General features: G+C 34.2%; 2 protein-coding genes across 2 annotated transcripts; one reads left to right on the top strand and one right to left on the bottom strand.

The window, feature by feature from the left end:
* Positions 1-4,406: 4,406 nt before the first annotated feature.
* On the bottom strand, positions 4,407-18,516 carry LOC138317229 (uncharacterized). Its single transcript, XM_069258780.1, has 13 exons — positions 18,285-18,516; positions 16,791-16,967; positions 16,362-16,556; positions 14,716-14,854; positions 13,910-14,008; positions 13,130-13,185; positions 11,563-11,971; positions 11,103-11,238; positions 10,347-10,649; positions 9,042-9,685; positions 8,378-8,461; positions 7,899-8,021; positions 4,407-7,623 (listed from the first exon to the last, which is right to left on the bottom strand). The coding sequence occupies exons 1-13, from the start codon at positions 18,312-18,314 to the stop codon at positions 7,430-7,432; spliced, it is 2,589 nt and encodes an 862-aa protein (XP_069114881.1). The 5' UTR covers positions 18,315-18,516; the 3' UTR covers positions 4,407-7,429.
* LOC138320186 (uncharacterized) lies at positions 5,748-6,923 on the top strand. Its single transcript, XM_069263229.1, has one exon. The coding sequence runs from the start codon at positions 5,748-5,750 to the stop codon at positions 6,921-6,923; it is 1,176 nt and encodes a 391-aa protein (XP_069119330.1).
* Positions 18,517-18,771: the final 255 nt, after the last annotated feature.

The raw sequence follows: 18,771 nt of genomic DNA, 5'->3' as shown, positions 1-18,771 counted from the left end.
TCAATATGTTGTGTTTTTTTGTTTCTGTGTACATATCTGTGTGTAACAGTTATTCTGTTCACTGTTCACCCGGTTCATGTTGTATTCATCATAAAACTATAGCACTTACAATTGGAATATGTCCTACCACATAACATATATACGGTAACTGCCTGTCATTTTAAGATTTATTTCCTATATTTACACAATTTGGCATTTCCCTTAGTGCCTATGGATGTTTGTAAATTAAGGAATTCTTACTGCATTGGGATAGTGAGTTTTATCCTATGATAAGTTTGTTGAGATAAGACATTTACATGCAAAAAGCCCAAATGGCAAAGGAAATGTTTTGCTTGGTAAAAACACGATTTCATCAAAAAGTAAACAATGGAAATTGTTATTTGCTGAAAGTGTAGACAATTTTCTAAAAGTATATCAAATTTAGTTGAGATCAAACAATAGAATAAAATCGGAAAAAAATCAAAGAAGAAAACATTGTCCATTGACTGTACATATATATACTACTTGGATATGTCCTGGTCATCATAATACATGTATGTCAAAGTCATCCTGTCTATATCAGACGTGGAGATGTCTTGTTCAGCATAATATGACAACGTGTATATGGCATCCTGTCTATATCAGACGTGGAGATGTCTTGTTCAGTATAATATGACAACGTGTATATGGCATCCTGTCTATATCAGACGTGGAGATGTCTTGTTCAGTATAATATGACAACGTGTATATGGCATCCTGTCTATATCAGACGTGGAGATGTCTTGTTCAGCATAACATGACAACGTGTATATGACATCCTGTCTATATCAGACGTGGAGATGTCTTGTTCAGCATAACATGACAACGTGTATATGGCATCCTGTCTATATCAGACGTGGAGATGTCTTGTTCAGGATAATATGACAACGTGTATATGGCATCCTGTCTATATCAGACGTGGAGATGTCTTGTTCAGCATAACATGACAACGTGTATATGACATCCTGTCTATATCAGACGTGGAGATGTCTTGTTCAGCATAACATGACAACGTGTATATGACATCCTGTCTATATCAGACGTGGAGATGTCTTGTTCAGCATAACATGACAACGTGTATATGCATCCTGTCTATATCAGACGTGGAGATGTCTTGTTCAGCATAACATGACAACGTGTATATGACATCCTGTCTATATCAGACGTGGAGATGTCTTGTTCAGCATAACATGACAACGTGTATATGACATCCTGTCTATATCAGACGTGGAGATGTCTTGTTCAGCATAAATGACAACGTGTATATGGCATCCTGTCTATATCAGACGTGGAGATGTCTTGTTCAGCATAACATGACAACGTGTATATGGCATCCTGTCTATATCAGACGTGGAGATGTCTTGTTCAGCATAACATGACAACGTGTATATGGCATCCTGTCTATATCAGACGTGGAGATGTCTTGTTCAGCATAATATGACAACGTGTATATGGCATCCTGTCTATATCAGACGTGGAGATGTCTTGTTCAGCATAACATGACAACGTGTATATGACATCCTGTCTATATCAGACGTGGAGATGTCTTGTTCAGCATAACATGACAACGTGTATATGACATCCTGTCTATATCAGACGTGGAGATGTCTTGTTCAGTATAATATGACAACGTGTATATGGCATCCTGTCTATATCAGACGTGGAGATGTCTTGTTCAGCATATAACATGACATCCTGTCTATATCAGACGTGGAGATGTCTTGTTCAGCATAAGATGACAACGTGTATATGGCATCCTGTCTATATCAGACGTGGAGATGTCTTGTTCAGCATAACATGACAACGTGTATATGACATCCTGTCTATATCAGACGTGGAGATGTCTTGTTCAGCATGACAACGTGTATATGACATCCTGTCTATATCAGACGTGGAGATGTCTTGTTCAGCATAATATGACAACGTGTATATGGCATCCTGTCTATATCAGACGTGGAGATGTCTTGTTCAGTATAATATGACAACGTGTATATGGCATCCTGTCTATATCAGACGTGGAGATGTCTTGTTCAGCATAATATGACAACGTGTATATGGCATCCTGTCTATATCAGACGTGGAGATGTCTTGTTCAGTATAACATGACATCCTGTCTATATCAGACGTGGAGATGTCTTGTTCAGCATAACATGACAACGTGTATATGACATCCTGTCTATATCAGACGTGGAGATGTCTTGTTCACCTGGATATGTCAGGATAATATGACAACGTGTATATGGCATCCTGTCTATATCAGACGTGGAGATGTCTTGTTCAGCATAACATGACAACGTGTATATGGCATCCTGTCTATATCAGACGTGGAGATGTCTTGTTCAGCATAACATGACAACGTGTATATGACATCCTGTCTATATCAGACGTGGAGATGTCTTGTTCAGCATAACATGACAACGTGTATATGACATCCTGTCTATATCAGACGTGGAGATGTCTTGTTCAGTATAATATGACAACGTGTATATGGCATCCTGTCTATATCAGACGTGGAGATGTCTTGTTCAGCATAACATGACAACGTGTATATGGCATCCTGTCTATATCAGACGTAGAGATGTCTTGTTCAGGATAACATGACAACGTGTATATGGCATCCTGTCTATATCAGACGTGGAGATGTCTTGTTCACCTGGATATGTCAAGTGTATAGTATTTATGGAGACATTGTATATAACAGATATAATACAACTGTTATATCTACTGTTATATGGAGACAATTTATGTCCAATATAACAGTTATTATACAACTGTTATATCTACTGTTATATGGAGACAATTTATGTCCAATATAACAGTTATAATACAACTGTTATATCTACTGTTATATGGAGACAATTTATGTCCAATATAACAGTATAATACAACTGTTATATCTACTGTTATATGGAGACATTTTGTGTCCAATATAACAGTTATAATACAACTGTTATATGGAGACAATTTATGTCCAATATAACAGTTATTATACAACTGTTATATCTACTGTTATATGGAGACAATTTATGTCCAATATAACAGTTATAATACACCTGTTATATGGAGACAATTTATGTCCAATATAACAGTATAATACAACTGTTATATCTACTGTTATATGGAGACATTTTGTGTCCAATATAACAGTTATTATACATCTGTTATATCTACTGTTATATGGAGACAATTTATGTCCAATATAACAGTTATTATACAACTGTTATATGGAGACAATTTATGTCCAATATAACAGGTATAATACAACTGTTATATCAACTGTTATATGGAGACATTTTGTGTCCAATATAACAGATATAATACAACTGTTATATCAACTGTTATATGGAGACATTTTGTGTCCAATATGACAGGTATAATACAACTGTTATATGGAGACATTTTGTGTCCAATATAACAGTTATAATACAACTGTTATATCTACTGTTATATGGAGACAATTTTTGTCCAATATAACAGTTATAATACAACTGTTATATCAACTGTTATATGGAGACACATATTTCACATTATGAATTTGATTGATTTTCCTTTTAGAGGATCCAAAGATAAGAAAGAGATAAATGACAGGCAGTAATTTTGAATTTTGACATTGGTTATAGTAGCTAGAAGTGGGTAGTGAATATAAATATATACCAGTAGACCAACTTGTGTCCAATAGAACAACTACTATTCAACTGTTATATAGAGATATTTTGTGTACAACAGTGGTATTATTATACTGAACACAGAATGTCCCCATAAAAAAGTTGTGTGATAACTGTTATATTGTAATATAATAAACTGTTTCAGGATCGAGTTATAAGTATGAAAAGGAACATCAGGTTTTAAGGAAACCATTATCTGTTAAATTGTAATATATATATATATATGTGGTATTTAACTTATTTATTATAAGGACTTTATGAAGTTCTTGAAGTCAATAATTCAACAATCTCCATATGTCTTCTAAATGACCATTGTTTTCTCTGCTTTCCTTCCTTCTCCTAATCTTATTATATTTATTCATTAATGATTCTTCCCTATGTGTCTCTAAAATATGTCAGAAAACCTAATAACCATTTATTACATAATAATGTATACACACATTTTGTAATGTTAGCAAACATGTTGTTTTTGCTATTTTGCTCTTTTAGGTATATTTATTGGGAAAAAGTCACATTTCAGAAAACTTCCTTTCACAGCCCAAAGTTACACATTAGCAACCAATTTTTCTCTGTAACAATAATCCTCTAGCTGCTCAAAACACAACATAAACTTTTTTACATGTTGGAAATGTTAATTTCAGTTATTCACTATCTGTATTTCAGCTGTCAGAATTATTTTAATCTTCTTATTATTTAAGGATAATGTTAAATAAAACATGACAATTTTTACATTTCTGAAAGTTTATATCAATAAAATTCTTGACAACATAACAACAGCATTTTTCAAACATTTACACACGATATGAAACAATGATATATACATGATAAGAATAACTTATTTTTACAATAATTATATTACAATCGAAATGAAAAAAGAAAAATGCCAGTACTCTTAGTCATGGAAATTATCAAATGAAATAATGAAAGATGACAGACTCTGATGTACAGCAGGCCAAGTTTACGAGCATTTTCAGCCGCGCCAGTGACTTACGAACTTACAACTTTTCACGGTGTGCCAGAGGTTCGCATCCTGTTCTGTAAATCACGTTACGTCATCAACCCCTCTTATAATCCCTTCCCATTTTTCATTCAGTACAAAATAACTGAATAAATTAAATAACTGGCAAAAGCAATGCTACTTTTTGGATACAATCAACAATTATTTAAAAGTAATTATCAATATTTTGAAAATGTCATTACCATCAATAAAATTAATTGTACCGGGTTATCAGCAACCGATAGAAAAATTATATCTGCAATAATTGCAGCAACACATTTAGTTATATCATTATATATTTCAAAACATCACATATCATCATCACCCTAGCAGAATTTTTCATTAAAATTTCATAAAAGGGGAACATTTATTGGTGCTTTACAAATCAAATGAAGATATGTTTGACATAATAGTATGGTAATGATATACTGATATCCAAATCACAGATGTAAACAAGGAAATATAAAAGCCATTCTTACACAATCTTATTCTTACTCACTCAAATCACTACCATCCATTAACATTGGAACTTCTGATGCATCCTGTAAATATTTTAACTAATTCTTGACACTGGGTACAATATCAAATTTTCAAAATCTTGCATCTTCTCGATCATTGATACCCATCACAACATCTATAGTCCCATATCAACGTAGAAATCAATGTGAGTTGTTATGAATAATAGTTTATCAACAATAATTTTAACCTGGGACCACATCAGGGTGACAGTTTGATCTCACATGTACTAAAAGTTGATGAGGTCGTCAGTAAATTTAACATATGAAATTGTTATCCCAACCTATAAGCTAGGAAATCAAAGCCGAAGGAAACCATATATAAACCGAGAGGCTCAAGATAAAATAAGAAAGAAAAGCAGACTCGGGACAAAATACTTAAACTGTAAGACAACTACAAACTTTGATAATTACAAAAAAGCCAGAAACGAAACAACCAAAGCACTACGACTTTCTAAATATTCTTGCGAGCAGGACATTGCCTCAAAGATCAAAACCAACCCCAAGCTCTTCTGTAAATATGTGAGATCCAAAACCAAAACAGCGCCGACAATGTTTAGTGTCAAATCTACAGAGGGGATCATCACCCAAGACCCTTTAGAGGTAGCAACCATAATGAACAATTATTTTGCTAGTGTTTTCACTAAAGATGATCCTTCAAAACCACTTCCCCAACTACCATCAAGAACATACCAGTCTCCCTTGGAAAATGTCCCAATAACTGAACAAATAGTTGAACAAGCTGTACTAAAAATCAATAGCAACAAGTCACCTGGACCCGACAACATTCACCCCAACCTCATCGTCAAAACCATCAAGGAACTGAAACGGCCTCTCACCTTGATTTACAGGAAATCTCTACAAGAAGGGACCCTCCCTAACCAATGGAAAAAGGCCAACGTTAGCCCTATATACAAAAAGGGGTCACGGAAAGATCCAGGAAACTACAGACCCATTAGTCTGACGTCTGTTCCCTCTAAAATTTTACAACGTATAATTCGTGACGCAATAATCAAACATATGGTTACCAAACAAATTTTCACTAAAGAACAACATGGATTCAGACATGGGCGATCTTGTACAACTCAACTACTAGAGACACTAGAAGACTGGATAACAGCTTTAGATAATGGTTATAACATCTTCAAATTAACTTTTACTGAACATGTAAACAACGCAACTGCGAAAGCAAACAAAATCATGGGGGTAATCTTCAGAACATTCACCTACATGGACCCAGATGTATTCACTATATTGTTCAAGACACTTGTAGGATATATAGAGTATGGTTCAACTATATGGTCACTAATGTACCAGAAAGACAAAAGAGCTATTGAAAACGTCCAGAGAAGAGCAACTAAAAGGATACCCTCCCTAAAGGACATCCCATATGGTGAGAGACTAAGAAAACTTGGCCTCCCAACGCTGGAGTATAGGAGAAAAAGATCTGATTTGATTCAAACCTACAAAATTATCAATAAAATAGATTCTATAGACACAAGAAGGATGTTTCAAAAACCAACATACACAGCTACTAGAGGAAATGCCAATAAAATCTTTAAGAAGTCCTTCAGACTAAACTCAAGCAGAAACTTCTTTTCGAACCGTGTGGTAAACCTATGGAATGGTCTTCCTAACGACGTATCGAGTGCACCAAATGTCAATATCTTCAAAAGCAGACTGAACAACCATTGGAAACATCATCCAAGCAAGTTCGCCTCCGACTGATTCTGTGTGTTAACCAAGGATCGTTTTCCAAATATTTAAGTACAAGGCCAAATCATTTTAGTGACAATCTAATACTGGCCTACAATTCTAAGTACCTACCGAATTAATCTAGAATTTAAGTTATAGTGTGTCCACTATCAAACTTTACTATACCAACTGGTGTCAACAGATGTCTGGGGAAAGCCCCGCCACTATTACCACCAATTTCTATATCAATGCCAAATCCTATATTTTAAAATATTAATTATGACATTATACCTCATGAGAAATCAAATTCTATATCCTTCGGCTCCACTTAGTATGCTGTACTAGCATTTTTAACTTGTATTATATGAACAGTAAATACTACGTTTTAATTGCGCGCACCGCCGGAACTCAATTTCTAGTCGGTGTAGGGAGGGGTTAAAAACCCCTATCAGTCACCGCAATCACGGAGCCCATCAATGACTCTCCATAAGTCTCCTGACTTCCAATGAGGCCGAAAACCTGCAAATTACCTGCGAATGTTAATTACGGGGTTGAATTACTTTCTTATTCTGTGCCCATAGAAATAGTTTACAATGGTTAACAAAATTGCTTTGTGTCATGTACGATAATTGACTTTTGATCCGCTGGATACGAGAGTTGGCTTGTTCCACCACTTGAGAATTCAGCTTCTTGTGTTGAGGATAAGCTTTCAACTCATATGAAGATCCGCACGCTAAAAATCAATTGAAGGATAATTTATCATATATCTAATACACATCCACTTATCAATTACTTTGAATCATTGCCTAACAATGTCTTTGTTTTTCACAGAAACAATAGATTTTGAGACCACATTAAAGTAAGTCTGATCAGTAGGACAACTTTTGGCAAATACAAATACAAAATCATATTTTCCTTGTTTTCAAATGACAATGTAACAATGTATCTCTTTTCAAAATAACAAATTTACCTATTTTTGATAAATATAATAAATCATATTACAAGTACCTTTATGGTTCTTGAAATGGAGTGCATCCACACGAAATGCTGTGTTTTTGAAAAAATCTGGATCCCTGTTTATACAGTACTGGTGAAGATTACAAGCGTTGTCATATACCACAAGAGATGGAGCTAGATGAAACAAATAATGAATGTTCATATTAGCATGATGTATAATTCAGGAGAAATATTTGCATAACCTTCAACATGTTTTTTAAAGTTAAGAGTAATGTAGGAGATACAATGGCAACATGTCAAGTAAAATTATTGTTTAATGTTGATGTTGTCGCTGGCCACTTATAAACATGTATAGGCATACAGAAATCACTATATTTTGTAGTTTAAAAGGGGTCTTAAACTTTAATTCACAGCAATAAATATGTACATGTAAATAGGGGTCAAAGAAGTAGTATCAACAGGATTTTCCAGATGACACAGGATCCTATCAAACGTAAGTCTGTAGGATATGAAAATGTAAATGTAAATACCTTCTTTGCAACGGCTCCGTAGAATGGTGAATGGGACATTCGGAGATTCATGGTATTTCATGACTTCAAATCCGTAGCACACTCCTGAAACAAATATGTTCAGAATGTACAATTTCAATTTTCAACCATACCATGTACAACTATGATATGCAATTATTCAGCAATTTCGAAATAAAACAATTAGAGGAAAACAGCCAATCTATATGCTTAAAGTTTTGAACCAATTTCACAATAAAATAGAAGAATAAATCCCAGAGATTTCTTGGAGTCCACCATAGAATGATTTATGTCTGACAATAGAAAACTATGTATGTAATTTTTGACTGATCACTTCAGTTCTTCATGTGAAATACTGGTAACAACTTCAATAATCAAAATTCAATATGACATCCACAATGCAATATGCACAAGTAGGTCCTTGAGAAAGCTACATATGTAATTTGATAAAGATCCCATCTGCACTTTCTGGGAAATAGCAAAGTCATATATAATAATGATATAAAAAATGCAAGCCATCATGAATGGTCTTTCTTGAGATGCAATTTTTAATGTTCTTACATTATAATGGGAATAACACCATCATTGCTTAATTTTGATATGTTAAATCATCAGTATTTTACATGTAATTTGATTTGTGTAAAACTAATAATATTTGGGTACATACCATGATTGCAAAAAAGGGTGAATATGCCAGGAAGAAGAGAAGGATGTCCTCTTGACATTTTGGTGCATTCCCTAGCTCTGGTGATATCTTTATCAGAGGAGTATAGCCCCCTTCCTCTGACGACTTCCAATGTGGGAAAATAAGAAATATTCTCGGTGTCAAATCTAATATTCTCTATTACTTCATGGCATCTTCCGAAAGGTGATGTACTCCTCGATATCATCTCCTCAACTGCATTTTTGAAGCAATCAAAAGGGAAGTCATCCTTCAAATCCTGGATCAGGGCAAACAAAGTTGGTATGTTGTACTGTAAGATAGCCAGTTCTTGCATGTTCCCTCTAATCTCTGGACTTATGCTCCTCAGTACAGAATGTACCCGAGGGTCACTACTTAAAAGGGAACAGGCAGGGTAGGGACTGACCAGGCAGCCAACAAATTTGTTCCACGGATGATTCAAAAAAAGACAGTCTGCCTTCACCTCTGCACTGTCCAATATTACTTTCAGGAGTTCTACATAACTTGGGCATTCCTGTAATATTGCAGACATGATGGTAGATTTCATATCTGCCTTCATTCCCCCTTTACTTATTATGGCACTGAGGGGTTCCCTTACTGAAAGGGGCAGCATGGATCTTTCATCCCTCCTGTGAAATGAAGAAAAAACAAATTCAACAAAATAATAAATAACTATTGTAATGTTTAATTTATTGTGTATCTGCAAGTCTAACTCATGTAGACTGAGTTGTCAATGACTTATCAAAGGTGTCATTTACAATAGGAGAAAGGAATTATTTTAACCCATCGAATATATTTATTAGATGACAAAATACATACAGATGTGTGACCTGGCAATTTATTGAAAATATTGAAGAATTAATCTCAATAAGCACCTATGAAAAGACAATGAAAAGACAAAGTCAGTCTGGTTTTTGTTTTACGACTTCATAAAAAATATATTGATATGATGCTTATGATTGGAAGAACTCTGCAATTTTTTTTGTTGCTTTTGCTTGTTTTCACAATTAACAATTCCACATGTGGCACACTGATATCTTAGCACATATTTGAGTTTGGCAATAACTGTGTCCCTTTTAAAAGGTCACAATACTCGACATCCCAATCTTTCAGTCTTAAAGGTGAAATAGCCTCAAACATCAAACCAATAGACCATAAGACACCCTTGCTCAATACCTACGATTAATAATTGTCACTATATGTCAATCATGTCCAAATTCCAGTGATAGTGCTAAAAGCTTTCAAAATGGTTGAATATTTTAATACATGCACTTGTACTTCAATAATTACCTTAGCCTTTTCTCTTTTGCGGAAGGTGGTTTTGGTGGTCTTGATTCACCTGCAGGGCCTAATAGGGACCAGGATGCCAGCTCCTTCCTAAAGGATACTGAAGTGGCATCCATTATCAATGAATCTGGATTGTCCCCACAATCTGGACAAAAAAATCCCTCATCAAAGGCAATGTCTAAAAGTTCTATGAAGCTATACCAGGCCCACTTGAATTTGGCATATGAGAGATTCTGGCTGAAATGCCTATCACCATGGTCTGTCATGTACTCCTTGAGTACCTGGAACTCTGTGTAGAGTGTTGATCTTTATAAAAATAAAAGTTAGGATATGAATAATTAACGGTCACCTGAGATCTGATACAGAATGTAACAAAGATGTGTGAAATCAGTTAATTGAAAAGGACATTTGTGAATTTTTTATCAATATGTCTCAGCTTCACTCATCACACAGCCAATTTACATGGTGGTGACCATATAATTTACAGATTTGACTGTTATATGTGTAATTTTAAGGGATTACTTTATTAATGAAAATAGGAAGTACAATGCATGTACAAAAGGTGATCACTTCATCTCCATTTAAGTCATAAAATTCAACAAGAAGGAAAAATCAAATAATAGACTATTTGTAGGATAGCATACTCATCATTTACTGTACTACAGTGGCATATGTCAAATGCAAGCATTGCATAAAAACATATGAACACTAGGTTAGTGTGACGTTAAACTGTATGCAATGCCTTATCTATTTAAATACCTTCCAGAAAAGAAGTAATACATGTATCTCCTCAAAATCTCATGGCAAACCAAGTAGTGTCCCAGATTGATAAAGCCCACATCCAGTCCATCTATTCCAGTCACATGCTTACAATTTGGGCACTGTTTCACACTAACTACAAAACAGGAATATAACAATTTGATTTCGATAAGTGTACAGCAGATTTATCAAAACATTACAGATTGCTCGAAAACATGGAACTTTATTTTTCGAAGTAGTCTGTTTAAAACTTTAACCAAGAATAATATGCTGATTATAGTTCTCTTCATACATGTAAGGTTGTTTTGCTTCTATTTATCAGTGGCATTCTGCAATGTACTCCTTTGTCTTTAAACTTACACAAAAATCATTATCAAATATATTGTATATAATTATCAATTTCTAAATATTTTAATCAATTTTTGGATCTTATATTAATATATTTCTTCTTCTAACTAACCTTGTATCTCTGTTGTTCCCGAAACCATGACCAGGAAAACACATCTCTGAACTACTGGTTGTTCAATAATGTCTGTGTTGCACTTAGCACAATATAGCATACTTGATGCTAAATCAACAAAATTATCCCTTACCAGTTCAGATCGTTGCAATGCAGGAACTTGATACACTTCCTGCAAATCAGCATTTGAATGGAAAGGGATTTTCTCAGATGAATAACAATGTGGTCTGTAACCATCTGATTTTTGTGTGCATACTTCTGTTGGGTTATGGATTTCATTGAACAAAATCAGGTGTGGACATGCTACATTACAGCAGTTGCAAGTTAAACATTTGCCACTTTGTTCAACTACACCTGGACCCTGTTTGGAAATGACATAATAATGATCAGTCCCAAGTGCCACTATATTCTGCAAAGAAAATAATGCATACATAAGTTACATATTTGTCTTTATATTGAAACTCACTATCTCAAACTTAAAAATATTGTAACTCATCCATAATTTAAAGCAAACATAATGTCCAAATTGGGCTGACATTAAACATTCCTCCTGAATTATTTACCGGCATTGCTCCTACAGAACCATGAGATACACATAATTAACATGATAGTAATCATGAAGCAAAAATCAATTTGCATCTTCTTTAAAAAATGTTGGCCGTGAAGGGCACAACACCTGATTCCTATATTTAAGGAATAGATGTTTATTTTGCTTCGCCGGGGTTACATAATTTACACGTGCTCCATTATCATTATACCCTCATAACCTCAACAAAATAAACATCTATTCCTTATATTTACAGTTTTTCAAGTAAATGAATATTATCAATTCCGCGGCAGTTGCATATTTTTCATTTAAATACACATATTTTTTTCTCTCCCGTCATCGTCAGCGAATTCGATTGAACAACTGATTGGAATCGAGTCATTCATATGTTCCCGCCAAAAGTGGGGTCATGATCCCACGTTGCTACGCCATCGACTATTCACGTAACAATAGAATCGCCGCGCGTGTTGTGGTAACATTATACACTGATAATGATATTACTTGAAAGCATGGTTATTGAGTCAGTATAAACTGTAAATATTATCATATATCTGCAAAACCATTTTCATCATATAAATGTACTAGCTAGTAAATTAGAAACCCATGTATATATATAATTCTATTAACATCGGAAAACTTTCACATTTTGCCATATTTAGGGCTCACTGCATCCATTGAAGATTTTCAGATATTTCCAAAGTTATAACCAAGGTAATCACAGTTTCACCCACAACTGCTTGGTATAAGTTTTAAAAGATATAAGATTATCTTTACATTTTGAGAGTGGCAAATGCATCCATTTCATATTTCAGAAATAATTGTGATGACCCCTTATGAAGGTACATCCCACCTATCAGAATCACAGAAACAAGGCTGTGTGCCTATACAACCTATACATATAGTATAATTAGAACCATCTGCAATATTTGCTTCCTTCCAAAGTCAATAAAAACGAAAAAAAATTTCCTTCAAAGCAAACAAGAATAACTAATAACTAATCAATTGCTGAAATCATCATACCTGATCAAAGCCATTTTCTTCATTTATACCTTCAGTTCTGTCATCAAGTGCACTGCCTGTACAAATATGTCATTTATAAAATCCTTAAGTTAATAATTTTTTATCTTCCCTCCTAATTTCACTTATGCAAAAAAAATGAGTTTAAATGTTGACAATTCTTTGCACCTTGAGCATGAGACCCATGTATGTGAATTAAAAGCAAGACAAATAATTATCAATCAATACATTCCATATTTGCATTTAACAGAGTCACCTGACCCTGTGAACTATTGAATGTTAATGTCATATGTACAGTTGAGAAGAAAATTAAGGCCCCAAAAATTACTTATGAAATTTGAAATTAAAAAGAGGTCTCTAAAGAAATGAACTGCTTTCATTTTGGCTGGTATGTTTAATAATGTTTTATTTTCGATGATGCAAAACTGTACATACCAGAGTGATTTAACTGTTATTTCTAAATAGTTTATATAGTTGCTAATCTATTTAATGATTACCTTCATGTTATGGAGATTACATAATAATCTGAGTCATTTCTGATGCAAGTACAATCAAAATGTTTGTGTTATAATATAAAAAACAAATCCTTATAATTCAATACTCTATAGATCATCTCTTCTGAATTCAAGATTAATTGAGAGAAACTGTTCCTTATGAATCATTATAAGCCATTGCCAACAGCAATGCAATTTTCCACTGTAATGTATAAGACGGTAATGAAACTTCATACAAATAATATTGAATATACAGAAATAAATCAAGGCAAAAACATGCGATATTTACCAGAAATGTCAGGGATTATACAATGCGAGATGTCAAACTCCTCCAACAGTATTTCTACAGCTCCACTGTGTAAACATCCAGGATTCTGTAGGGTGAAGTCTGAAATGAATTATGCATGCATGTCAGAAATTTGGCCACTTTCAGCTACATGGCCACTTTCAGGTCTCTAGACCTCTTAGTAATTTACAAAGGAATGAAGGTCAAGGTTATCATTTGAACAAACTTGGTAGCCCTTCACCTCAGCATGATACATGCCCGATTTCAGGTCTCTTATGCCTTTTACACTGGGTAGTTATTGAAAAGAAGTCGTTTAAAGACATTTGAACGAACTCGGTAGTCCTCCAAGCATGCTACAGGCCCAATATGAGTACCCAAGGGCCTTTGGTTATTAACAAAAAAAACATTTGATTGAACTTTTGAATGAACAGTTTACACATGGCGAATAGCACACAGTGCATGACGAGAGATACTGCATGTCAGTGCATGATGACCCTTTGAGTCAGAAGACCTCAAAAAGAGCAATTCAAATCAAGCATCAACGTGTATATGAGAGATACCAATTGATGATTCTCATAAGCAATGTTGTTTATAGCAATACAGCCAAGTAAAACCATTTTGGCTAAACTCCATTGGTCATCTGGAGGTTAGCCAACCATTTAGACAAGTAAACTGTCCATCCATAAGGATTATCAAATGCATTGTACAGTCAGAACAGTGTCACAAAAACATCATTATATTAATTTCAATGTCTATAGCCATGGCTGACACCTATTGAACACATTTGTTACAAATTGGTCATATTTTACCTTCAAAAGTAATATCCACATTCACAGAAAGGCAGTCAATTAGTTCGGATCTTGAAGGATTGCAGGAACAGGTATACACCCATCTCCATTCTCCATGAAAATTGTATGCAATCCTTTTAAGGAACACATACTTATTCACCTGATAAATTATGTAACATTGTGAGTACATATGTATGTTAACTGAAAACATAAGTGAAAACACTTTGAAATGTTAGTTATTTGTATTATGCCATCCTGGATACTGCTAGGGTTCCGACCACTTACGATCTCTTCACCCTAGGACTATCTCATAGTCAAATTGGAGTCAACAGAAAACTGAACAGGTAATTCAGTCGTTTGATGTACATCTAAAGAGATATATTATAATGGTACACTGTGGTTGTCTGTGTGGCTTTGATGTTGGGCATCACTCTCTCTGTAGTCTTCAAAGGAAATATTTGCAGGGCTGTGATTGGTTCAGCCGTTTGCCGCTGAGCTGCCTCCAATTTGACTATGTGATAGTCCAGGGGTGTTGAGATCGTATGTGATCGGAACCCCTGGAGTATCGAGCCTACACTACTATAAATGTTACTGGTTGTAGTCAAAACTTCAAAAATATTTATCATATCTGAAATATGTGTTTGTATTCACAAGTGAGTGTTATTGCAAGGTATTCTTTACCAAATGATCATTATTTTGGAAACCAGTAAAAATATAATTATTGTATGTAGTTCAGAAAATCTCGAAAATATAACATTAATATACAGTTACATTCATGGTCAGTGTTCTTTATCAATGCATTTTACATTAAAAGCATAAAGCTAATTTAAAACAGATATAATACACTTAATCATTTCTTTTGATTTATCCAATTTATCATCATATTAAGTTTTAAGCATCACTAATTACAGAAGTTGGGGGAAGTCCATTAACTTAAGGATTTTTCTTTAATTTTGCTTTCTTGGGATAATGTTAAGTTCAAGAATGTTTATAAAACTGAGGCCTGGTAAGATTTATGCTAGGCATAGAGTGTTTGAGATATCATTCTAAACTAAACATTTTAAAATGAAATGTTAGAAGTACACAATACCATTTCAACAAGAGGCTAGAAGGCCTGTACCGCTCAACTGATTTCTGAAGCTAAGCGATATATAAGATTATGTGTTTTATTTCATTTCCTCAAGCATTTCAAGAACTTAACTTCTAATTTCCCTCTATTTGTCCTTGTCCCTCCTATACTATGTCATGTCCCAGACCTTGATAGATTTCCTTTCCTGAAAGAATTTTCCTATCCAACTTTGGTACATTAATAACTCTATGGTAGTACTGATTTCTAGAATATACCACTGTTTATTCCACTATCAGAGGTAAGATTTATATAAACTCTAGATCTGTTCCCCTTCCTCAAGGATGGTTCTGGTTAAAGGTGACAATCCATGCATAACATGCATAACTCTATAACTTGATTAGTGATTAATAAAGGAAATATTGATGGAACGACAAAGAATGGATGCTGCATCATTACTTAAGATCACCAGCCCTTTGGGCCAAGTGTCTAAACCTAAGCTAATAATCAAGCTCTGAGATACTAATCTTAATGCATCTACTGTCTTCTTAATGTCCATGACTATTAAATTTCATTCATTTAAAATATACATTGTACATACTTTCAGTATTGAGAGTTCAGTTGAGAAGTCCAATGCAACAAAAGTTTTGTTGTCACTCAAGGAGTGGAATCCCCCATGTCTTATTAGCGCATCCCGGTACAACTCATCTGTGTTTAATGCACATGTGGGAAACACCTCTACTGGCTCAACCACAGGAATGGAATTTTCACACTCCACAACTGAATGTACTTGATGCTAAAATTTAAAGGTAAAAATTTAAATAGAAATTGGTCATTTGTACAGCCAAAGTAAAATTGGCCCCTTGGGAATCTTGGAATTTGCAAAAGTCTATGAAAATAGAAATGAAAGATGAGCTAAAATTGTCTTTGTTTTATGATGAAGCAGCTTAAATCATAATAATAAAGTTTACATTTATTCTGTTCACTTTATACAGCTAGCAATGGTGTCAATTTTTGATATCATATGTACCTCAATTCTGTCTGAAGGCTTTCTTCTACTCCATGTTTCAATCACATTCGGGGGACGCCCTTGTATACTGGCATTTCTTTTGCCCTTCAGGCCAGTTATCCTGGAGAAGTCATACTCCTGTTCATAACTTATGTTCCACTGGCCTGTAACTTTTATGTCTGAGGCACGAAGTCTGGACTAAAATAGAAAATGACATCATTATATTAATCATATAAATTCTACATTCCTGTCAAGACTGCATAACAACTGTTGGTCCAAAAACACATAAAACAATCTTTATCCTCCTATGTCATCTATGGCCTACACAAATGCCAGAGCCTTGCAGACAATTGTCATAATTATTAAGTGCACATGCGCATTATGAGATGATTGTCTGCGAAGCTAAGCTCTGGCATATATATATATAGACCATTATGAGATTCCATAGGGAGATAGTTTAATACTTATATTTACATCATTAACTAATTTCAGGGTCTATAGTTTAAGTTATGTTATATTGGACATGAAATGTCTCCATATAACAGCTGATATATACAGTTGTATTATATCTGATATATTGGACACAAAATGTCTCCATATAACAGTTGATATAACAGTTGTATTATATCTGTTATATTGGACACAAAATGTCTCCATATAACAGTTGATATAACAGTTGTACTATATCTGTTATATTGGACACAAAATGTCTCCATATAACAGTTGTATTATATCTGTTATATTGGACATAAAATGTCTCCATATAACATTGTTGTATAGCAGTTGTATTATATCTGTTATATTGGACACAAAATGTCTCTCAATATAACAGTTGATATAATTGTATTATATCTGTTATATTGGACACAAAATGTCTCCATATAACAGTTGATATACAGTTGATTATAATATTGGACAGTCTTATAACAGTTGTATATAACAGTGTTATATTGTTATATTGGACACAAAATGTCTCCATATAACAGTTGATATAACAGTTGTATTATATCTGTTATATTGGACACAAAATGTCTCCATATAACAGTTGATATAACAGTTGTATAATATCTTTTATATTGGACACAAAATGTCTCCATATAACAGTTGATATTGCAGTTGTATTATACCTGTTATATTGGACACAAAATGTCTCCATATATCAGTTGATATTGCAGTTGTATTATACCTGTCATATTGGACACAAAATGTCTCCATGTAACAGTTGTATATACTGTATTGATATTAACGTGTTTATCATTTGGACACAAAATGTCTCCATATAACAGTTGATATAACAGTTGTATTATATCTGTTATATTGGACACAAAATGTCTCCGTATAACAGTTGATATTGCAGTTGTATTATACCTGTTATATTGGACAGAAAATGTCTGCATATAACAGTTGTATTGGGTATAAAATGTCTCCATTTAACAGTTATAGTGTAATATACAGCTGATATATGTGACAATGTTATGTTATCAAGTCTTTACGTTCACATTAAATATCATTTACCTTCTTTTTAACCGGTGTGTCATCTGCCATTACTAAATCCTTTTCCGTTCGCTCTCGCCTCTAGATTCGCTAAAATTAAATGTATTAATTCATATTCCTTTATTTACGTTTGTTCCTAGTTTGTTTACATTGAGATCAATTATCGAGGTCGGCGAGATGCTTGTATTCGCGGAAAGTGGCTACGTCACTGTTATATGATTTCCGTTATATCCCATTTTTTGTCTCCTAATATACCTGGATTTCTTAGTAGCTGAAGGCTTTCCACAGTAGCTCCAATTGAGCCAACCTGTTTTGCCGTGGGATGCATCTCGTATCCGGGGAAGAAGATCCTGGTGTTTGAATAGGTTTTTTGCTCTTTTTTCTTCCATTTTTTTACTGCTACAACACTACTTTGGCTTCAGACTACAGTTTAGCGAGAGGTTATTATGGGCCCCTGTATTATCAAAATCGGCTGGTCATGCCGAGCCCTTGGTTCTTAGATATCCAA

This window comes from Argopecten irradians, chromosome 3, assembly GCF_041381155.1.
Source record: "Argopecten irradians isolate NY chromosome 3, Ai_NY, whole genome shotgun sequence".
In the NCBI taxonomy this organism is placed as follows: Eukaryota; Metazoa; Mollusca; class Bivalvia; order Pectinida; family Pectinidae; genus Argopecten; species Argopecten irradians.
The sequence above is the reverse complement of the archived record's forward strand: the minus strand, read 5'-3'. Positions and strand labels throughout refer to the sequence as shown.

What these genes read in the sequence shown, in the direction of transcription:
- LOC138320186 (XM_069263229.1), top strand. Translation starts at nt 5,748, where the DNA reads ATGTTTAGTGTCAAATCTACAGAGGGGATCATCACCCAAGACCCTTTA.
- LOC138317229 (XM_069258780.1), bottom strand. Translation starts at nt 18,314, where the DNA reads ATGGCAGATGACACACCGGTTAAAAAGAAG. An exon ending in AGCCTTCAGACAGAATTGAG is followed by an intron (nt 16,557 to 16,790) that starts GTACATATGATA and finishes TTTAAATTTTAG; the next exon opens with CATCAAGTACATTCAGTTGT. An exon ending in GGGAACAACAGAGATACAAG is followed by an intron (nt 11,239 to 11,562) that starts GTTAGTTAGAAG and finishes CCTGTTTTGTAG; the next exon opens with TTAGTGTGAAACAGTGCCCA.